The sequence below is a fragment of the Asparagus officinalis genome, chromosome 8 (genome assembly GCF_001876935.1).
Source record: "Asparagus officinalis chromosome 8, Aspof.V1, whole genome shotgun sequence".
NCBI lineage: Eukaryota > Viridiplantae > Streptophyta > Magnoliopsida > Asparagales > Asparagaceae > Asparagus > Asparagus officinalis.
Genome location: NC_033801.1, coordinates 18,257,846 through 18,265,762, shown reverse-complemented (window position 1 = coordinate 18,265,762; position 7,917 = coordinate 18,257,846). Strand labels below are relative to the sequence as shown.

The 7,917-nt window shown below is 35.7% G+C and overlaps 2 protein-coding genes and 1 long non-coding RNA gene across 5 annotated transcripts in view; 2 read left to right on the top strand and 1 right to left on the bottom strand.

The window, feature by feature from the left end:
- Positions 1,162 to 2,134, top strand: LOC109820240 (non-specific lipid-transfer protein 1-like). Its single transcript, XM_020386361.1, has 2 exons — positions 1,162 to 1,541; positions 1,953 to 2,134. The coding sequence occupies exons 1-2, from the start codon at positions 1,204 to 1,206 to the stop codon at positions 1,960 to 1,962; spliced, it is 348 nt and encodes a 115-aa protein (XP_020241950.1). The 5' UTR covers positions 1,162 to 1,203; the 3' UTR covers positions 1,963 to 2,134.
- Positions 1,549 to 7,917, bottom strand: part of LOC109820243 — a 31,021-nt gene continuing 24,652 nt past the window's right edge. For 2 of the 3 annotated variants that reach the window (XR_002241782.1, XR_002241784.1), the window contains exons 2-3: positions 5,225 to 5,337; positions 2,886 to 3,157 (exon numbers count right to left, since the gene is read on the bottom strand). This is a non-coding gene — a long non-coding RNA (uncharacterized LOC109820243). Of the gene's footprint in view, positions 1,769 to 2,885; positions 3,158 to 5,224; positions 5,338 to 7,917 lie in introns of those variants that run through there. The other variant, XR_002241783.1, reaches the window with a different exon arrangement.
- LOC109820242 (non-specific lipid-transfer protein 8-like) lies at positions 5,965 to 6,758 on the top strand. Its single transcript, XM_020386364.1, has 2 exons — positions 5,965 to 6,326; positions 6,506 to 6,758. Exons 1-2 carry the CDS (start codon positions 5,989 to 5,991, stop codon positions 6,513 to 6,515), a joined length of 348 nt encoding a protein of 115 aa, XP_020241953.1. The 5' UTR covers positions 5,965 to 5,988; the 3' UTR covers positions 6,516 to 6,758.

Genomic DNA, 7,917 nt, shown 5'->3' with positions numbered 1-7,917 from the left:
GGGGGGGGGTTGCCAAAAAATTCATGCTTCCCCTCAGCGGCCTCGACATCGGATTCAACCATGACGCATCGCTCTATCACTCATAACCTCCGCTCACAGCAAAACCCTAGCCTAATCTCGCTGCTTCGCAAAATAGCACTGTTAACACTTGAGCGGTGTTCATCTGTGGTATTGTTCATCTACGATACTATTCATCGATGGTGCAGTTCGAAGGGTGCTACTGTTTATTGCGGATGCTGTCCATCGGTACTGTTCATCCCCGGTATTGTTCGGCACGAGTTGTTCATATGGACCGCCTATCACCTTCATGCAATAAATCCTCACCTTTGATGATTGATCTCGCCTAGATCTCAACGATTCGATTTCATCCTCATTGTCAACCTCCGCCTCCTTGTCCATCTTTGCTCGAGCCCAACATTAACTCCACCATTTGTTTTTTAAATTCTTAAGGAATGATCATTTATTGTTAGATCCTTCAAGAAAGAATCATTTATTGTTGGATCCTTTAAAGAAGGTTCATTTATTGTTGGATCCTTCAACGAAGTATCATTTGTTGCTGGATCCTGAAAAGAGTCATTTATTGTTGGATTCTAGAAGGATTATTTAATTGGTGGAGCCATAGAGAGGATTAGCTGATTTGAAGACATCCAAGTGAATGATAAGAAGATTAAGATTACTTTGAGGCATCACCACAGATTAGTGTGTGCACTTTATTTGTAACAAGCTGGACAAATATGATATACATGCTCCAGCTTGAGGGAGAGTGTTAAAGAATACATTATAGAAATCTATGCTATTAGGAATAATATATTAGGAATATGTGATTGAGAGATACTAAGGATATGATTGAATATGATCTTGTCCAATACCCATTTTGTAATATCCTCCTAACCTTTATTTAAGAAAGATAAGAGTTAGATGAATAATATATAATATCTTGACTTTTTCCTATTTCTCAACATAATACAAGTAAACTCTCACTGGACTTTGCCCCATAAGAACAGTTTCCTAATCATGCTAAAAATAAGAAGAAACCAATGAAAGAGAAACCATACCACACTTTCACACACTACATCACCCACCCAAATAAACAAAACCACCCAAATTTTCACTTTTCTTGCACTCAAATACAACCTCCTACCCTCTATAAATACCAAACCTCACCACTAAGACTACTCAAGCTCATCTTAACCATCAGCAACCATGAAGCCATGCATTGCAATCTCAGCTCTCTTGTTTCTCTCACTGCTGATTTTTCATAACTCAGAGGCTGCTATCGACTGCAATACTGTTTTGAAGGACGTAGCTCCTTGTATCAGCTACCTGAAGAGTGGAAATGGGAGCCCTTCCACTGCTTGCTGCAGTGGGGTTTCGACCTTGGCCTCGGCTGCATCAACAACTGCTGATCGAAGGGCTGCTTGTAGCTGCCTCAAGTCAGCTGTGTCGAAGATCAACCCTAACATTGCAGCAGCGAAGGGACTGCCGGGGAGTTGTGGCGTTAGTTTGCCTTACGCAGTCGTTCCCAGTTTGGATTGTTCCACGTATGATATAAGATATTTTTCTCTTTCTTTTTCATTCCTTTTAATTCCACTAAATGGTTAAAATATACAAAAGAACGCACAATGACACAACATTGTTCCATCAATATTTTTGCCTGTCAATATGTTGACTTACACATGAAGAGGAATCCAGTAATCAAACATGAGCTATAAAAGCGAGCATTTCACTTGTCAGGAGCCGTTTTCTCTTGCTCACACCTTCATCACCCCTAAGCATGTCATTTTTGCGGAATCAAAGCCTCATAAACTAATATATTTCACATGAACAAAAATGTGGTAGCTAGAGAAACACAGATTTAATTTAGTTTTGTTATTATTCAAGTTGACTAACAAGAGCTACTGTTGAGCATAACGAATTGTTCTGACTGACTCTCGTCTTGTGTTTGATTGCAGAATTAGTTAAAATGAGTCCCTGGCTTTAGGGATGTGGAGGAGATATTACTTGTGCTTAAGTGACTTAATGTTGCCGCAGCTGAGATGTGTGTTTGTATTACTGTACTTGTAATAAGATAACCAAAGCGCTTATTATGCGCTCTGTTGTATGAATCTATATATGATGAACGGTTTGCTTGTGATATTAGTCCTAAGAAGGCCATGTTTCTTATTCATTTGAAGATCTTCATATTCAAAGATTTCACTTGTTTTCCCTGTTTTCAGAAAGAATTACAGTGACATGTTCATAAAATGGGAAGTCGCCTACTGATTGCTAAGACTAAACTACAAAGTGTTTACACGAACCAATAAAATGCATCATCATTCAGTTCGCTTAGTTTATCCATCTTCCACTTCCAAGAGCACACAGCTGAATACTTTTCTAGCACAAAATCAGTCATGCATAGGAGAAATTCACAAGACTGCTGACCTATTTCCCCATGCGAATTTACAAATATTATTTACTTCCAAGGGTGAATATGCCTCAGCACGAGACTGTCAATTTTTCAAATTCTTTAAAGTAGTCAAACATGTAATAATCTAGGTCACCTGATTCCCTATGCTAATTCAAGTTAATGGTCTTAACAGAACTTCTTTAAAGGATCCAACCTTCTGTTACAGAAGGTTGGACATACGCTATAGTCAGCTTGGGCGTACTAGATTTCCCAGTTGATTATTTTTTATTAAACTTTAACTTTTGCAAGATTTTTTCCCCCTCTCCAAATTCTCACATTACTCCTTTCTTAAATAAGTTCAGTTTCTCATTTACTTCAGAAACAACACTCTGCCAACTAGCTGCATCCTTTACTATTATATATAGAGGTAACATGATAAAATAATTGAAGAAAAAAATATTAAAGTGTAAATGCATCCATGCGTGTTAACACCCATCAATCTCTTGTGAAAAACATAAAAGATTTATGTTGCTTTCTTTTGCAAAAGATAACTGAAGAGTGTACATGAATGAACTCTTGAATATATGATTGATTTAATAGATCATCTTAGATACCGGGAATTGCTTTCCCATTCTGAAAAACAACAAAGAAATCTCAGTATAAGATGTCTATTCTCTTACCGAGTTCACGAGAAAAGGGTCATCCAAATGGTGGAGTTTGAAAACCACTCGACATGCTTCCAGGCAGCAAGTCATGTTACAATCAACCCACCTGAAAACATGGAACAAGGTAAATAAGATTTGATTAATCTGGTTAATTAAAAATTACGCTATATGAAAGAAAAATCTGCAATTGAACTAAATGATCGTTTATACTATGTTTAAAGGATCAATCATATTTCAACTGCATGGATTAGGACTAACATGTCTATGACATTCGCAAGAGTCATATAACGTATGCTTTTGAAGAAAAAACTAAAATGCCTTATCACTTTCAATGTGAATATTTTTTAAATATGTATCTATTCATGGTAATATCATATGTTAATGTTAGTACATGAATTCGCACCCTCGTTGAGAACAAGAGAACACATTTCCTCTGCTTCTGTTGACATGTAACTTGCCATCAAAACAAAGAACAATTTGCAAAACAAACAAAGTTTCTTAATAAGGACCTGGAGTTCAGATAAGAAGACAAATCCTGATCATTGCACGACATGATAAGAAGAAAAGGGAAAAGGTAGAACCCTAGACTTAATTAAACTGATGGAACTAGGTTTGATATCTCCTAAGACAATTATGACAAAGAAACAAAACGGAACTAAAATTAGAAGGAATAAACCTTCAAATACCCCCTAGGGAGTTATGTATCTAAACAAATTCAAGCAAATTAAAATACTTATACTGAGACAAAAGTAAACATTGAGCGAGTTGCTTCAAGAAAATATAATTTCCTCCAACATGTGAACTAGGGATTCATATTGCTCATATCTTTTTCCCCCTTTTTTGCTCTTATGTTCATTAGCAATCATTTCAGTTGTTCTGATCTAACTTCGAGCGGTGTAAGAGCCATCAGTTCCTGGATCCAGGGTTCTGTTGGGCGTAAAAGGGGCCAAGGCTATCAACAATTTGCATGAAATATGTTCATGATTTCACGTTATGCAGTCTTTGATCGAGTTCCCATAGTGCATTTGCATTCCCCTACATAGTCTGTAGATTAATTTATAACTAAGAAGGATTGTATATGCTGACTACAGATTTAGATATAGAGAAATTCGAGAAAATATTGTTTTTATGGAAAAGAAGGGTGAAAATGGCTTTTAGTGGAAGAGGATTTGCTTGAAAAATGCATGACAAGATGAAGGAAACAGAGGAGTGACTGTTTCAGACTGAGAGGATATGGGTATTAAGGTGGCAGGCAACATCGAATAATGCTAGGTGAATGAGGTTTATGTAAAATGTAACTCACAAGGTTTTGGCCGGATTGTTGCTAGCATTGAAAAGTCTTTATATGATGGAAACCTCATCAACGAAACTTCATTTCAAAACAGTTACATAAGCTATCATGAAGAAAGGGAAAGCCGAACTTCAACACGTGAAACCTTCAATAAAACAGTGAGTGATTTATTATGTTTGGATGTCAAATCGGTATAGGAGGTAAAACTGTTTTACAATTTTTTTCCCCTCTCATCACTTTATGACCACTTAATGACCACTATGCTATATGAAAAAGAAGCATTTCAAACTGAGAAGGTGAATACTACTATTTATGCAAGTACCTGTCTTATATCTCTGAGATACCTGTCAATTGATAATTTTATTTGATATTCCTGCTTTATCAATCAAAATTGTACAGATACTCTCTAAATTTTGGTCTTCTGTAATTTGGGCATTGATTATCACAGTTTATGAAAATCTCCCTATGTAATCTGGTCAACATCAGTTGAGATGGTTGGTTCTTCACTTGTTGACAAGAAGTTTTCACTTGCTTTTTAAAAAAAACAAGACAGGATGGGCATAGATCTCCTCAGCTACAGACTTGTGAAATTGCAAGAGTAGCTGTCAGTATGTGAAGCAGAATGCGCTTTTATCTCCCATTATTATAGATTTCTTCAGTTAATAAAAAATGAAAATATTTTCTCAAAAAAAAATTCAAAATGAAAATGAAGATACAGTTGGAATGCTACTATACCAAATTAAAATCAATAAGTAGATCTATTTTGTAAAACTTACATCCCGAATACAAAACTTCGTCTTACCTCCACTTAATTATTGTATCTAACATTATTAGTCTTCAAGAGCTCCATAATATTTTATGGAATGCAAACTATTGTCTTACCTGCCTCTGATCATCAATGTTAATTCGTAGCTGAAATTAGGTTGCACACAATCAATGATTAGTTTCTTCGCTACTAGTCTCCTGATTCTCCTGCCGATTCTCGCTCTTTATCTCTACATGATAAAAACAAAAGCTAAGTCAATGTTGCTTTGTAACCATCTATGCTCATGCAATTTCCGCTCCTACAGAAACCAGAATGAATGCAAACATCCGTCAAAAACTGGAGAGAACGCATCAAACAAAATGAGTTTGGATTCAATGCCAAAATGGCTACAACAAAGTTCGTCTTTCGGTAATCAAACCCATTATTTATCATTGGTTGGCATGGTTGTCAGCGCTGACTCATTTTTCAGTAGGGACAAAGTAAAAAAAATTAATCCAACCTACTCCATCCTAATTGCTTGCTCCATTTTCTGTGTGTATAGAAATCTGAACTAGTTACATTTCATTATTGACACCAATACTCCCATGAAAATAGTGGATTTGTCTTTTGTTAAAAAAAAGTGTGTACAGTAACAACACTAATGCCGAACCAATTCAGGACATAATTAATCAAACAATTCTAGGAGAAGAAACCGTGCAAGAATTCTCACCACACGATGGCAGCTGCATCAACCATGCAATTAAAAAAATGAAAAAAGAAAAAAAAAACTATCTAAGCTTTCTCTTTTCTTGCACTCATGCAGCTTCCTGGGTAACTATAAAAAGCAAAACAGCTAGTAGAGCTAACCAAGCGCACCTCCAAATTCAAAACACTTTTAATCATGAAGCAATATTTTGCCATCCTCGCTGTGTTTTTTCTCTCACTGCTGCTCTTCAAGAACTCAGAGGCTGACCTCCAGTGCAATGATGTTCTGAAGGACTTGACCCCCTGCGTCAGCTATCTAACAAGCGGCAGCGGAAGCCCGTCAACTGCTTGCTGCAATGGGGTCACGACCTTGGCATCTGCTGCATCGACAACAGCTGATAGAAGGGCTGCATGCAGTTGCATCATGTCTGCTGTATCCAAGGTCAACCCTAGCCCAAAAGCAACAAAGGCACTGCCAGGGAGTTGCAACATCACCTTTCCTTTCACTGTCTCCCCTAATGTGGATTGCTCCAAGTATGATAGGAGATCAACTAATTTCTAATGTCTATTTTTCCTTCCTTTAATTTCCTCGAATGTTTGAAACTTTTCATTGTTGTCCTCACATTGAGCTACCATCAGAACGAATCCTCTAGGTTTCAAACGCAGATTTATAAATATTACTGGCTGATCCTTGTCTTTGTGTTTTATTGCAGAATTAGTTGAACGGAGCCCCCGGCTTCAGGAATGTGGAGCAGCTGGCTATCTGTGATTAAGCATCTTGTTATTGCTATGTGTGCTAAGTGTGTATTACTCTGTGTACTGAGTAAAGTGCATCCTATTCTCTCCATTGATTGTATAAGGATCAATGTGCAGCTTGTACTATTGACTCCTAAGAAGAACTTGTTTGTCATCTATAATTGTGAATCTCCTATGTGTAAATGTTCATCCCCCATCCGCGACTTAGTGACACTGTTCCGACCCTAAAATAGAAACTTGCTAGAGAATATAAAAAATAATCATACTCTGGTGAATTAAAAATACTTGACATTTCCTAATGAAGATTGACAAAACTACTTACTTCTATGGAGGCAGGTGTACCTCTAAGCGTGAGCACATCACATATTTGCACAGTGTTGAATTGTGCTCAATGGACACACACACACACACACACACACACACACACACACACACACACACTAGGTTTTATGCACGTACAATGCACATGGTTAAATAACATGATTAAATATTTTTAATTTATTTCCTTACTAAAATTTGTTCCTCGGTTCCACTTTAATCGTTTTTGCTCACTTATGTCTTTAAATTTTAGCATTGTGATTATTTATTTTCTTTGATGTTTGTTTGAATGGGCTACACCAAATTTAAATTTTTATGTTGATAATTAAATTAACAGGAAACAAATGTGATCTAAAGCCAAATTGAATTTTCATGTGGTTTGAACCGACATGAAACCAAGCTTCAAAGTATAATGTTGTATAAATGAAAAACACTTTAAAAAAAGTAGTGTTATAAAAGAAATATGAATAATTAAAGCTAAAAAGCCAAGATGATTAATTAAAGTGGGCTACAATGAAACTAAAGAGAATATGAAGTTTGTTGCTAATTAATTGATAGACTTCAGAAAAAATCACTGACTAAAGGTTAATGCTAACTCTAGTATATTTTATATGATAAAAGCATACACATAACCATATAAAAATATTTAAAAGAGTTCATGAAAATCCTTTCTAAAGATTCCTGGTTTTACTCAAAAACTTAAGCTATTCTAAAAAATATTCAAAAAATAAATTTTTTGTTCTTTCTGTTTTTTTTATCGAGTTAAGATCAATCATTGTCCACCTTTATCTTTTTCTTGAGCAATTTTAGAGTTGTGTCTTCATCATCTATATTAATTATGACATCAGGATGGAGCTGAATTTCTCATGTAATTATTTTTTCCTGAGCTCGTTCATGTTTTGTCTTCTCATCTTACTTCACAAAGAAGTTAAATGCATTTTTGATGTTCAATAAAAATTCTAGAAATACAGACTTTGATTATTTTTGTGTTTCAATGAGACTAAATGTTAATTTTATATATATATATATAATTTTTTGTGTTTCTAATTTA

What these genes read in the sequence shown, in the direction of transcription:
- LOC109820240 (XM_020386361.1), top strand. Translation starts at nt 1,204, where the DNA reads ATGAAGCCATGCATTGCAATCTCAGCTCTCTTGTTTCTCTCACTGCTG.
- LOC109820242 (XM_020386364.1), top strand. Translation starts at nt 5,989, where the DNA reads ATGAAGCAATATTTTGCCATCCTCGCTGTGTTTTTTCTCTCACTGCTG.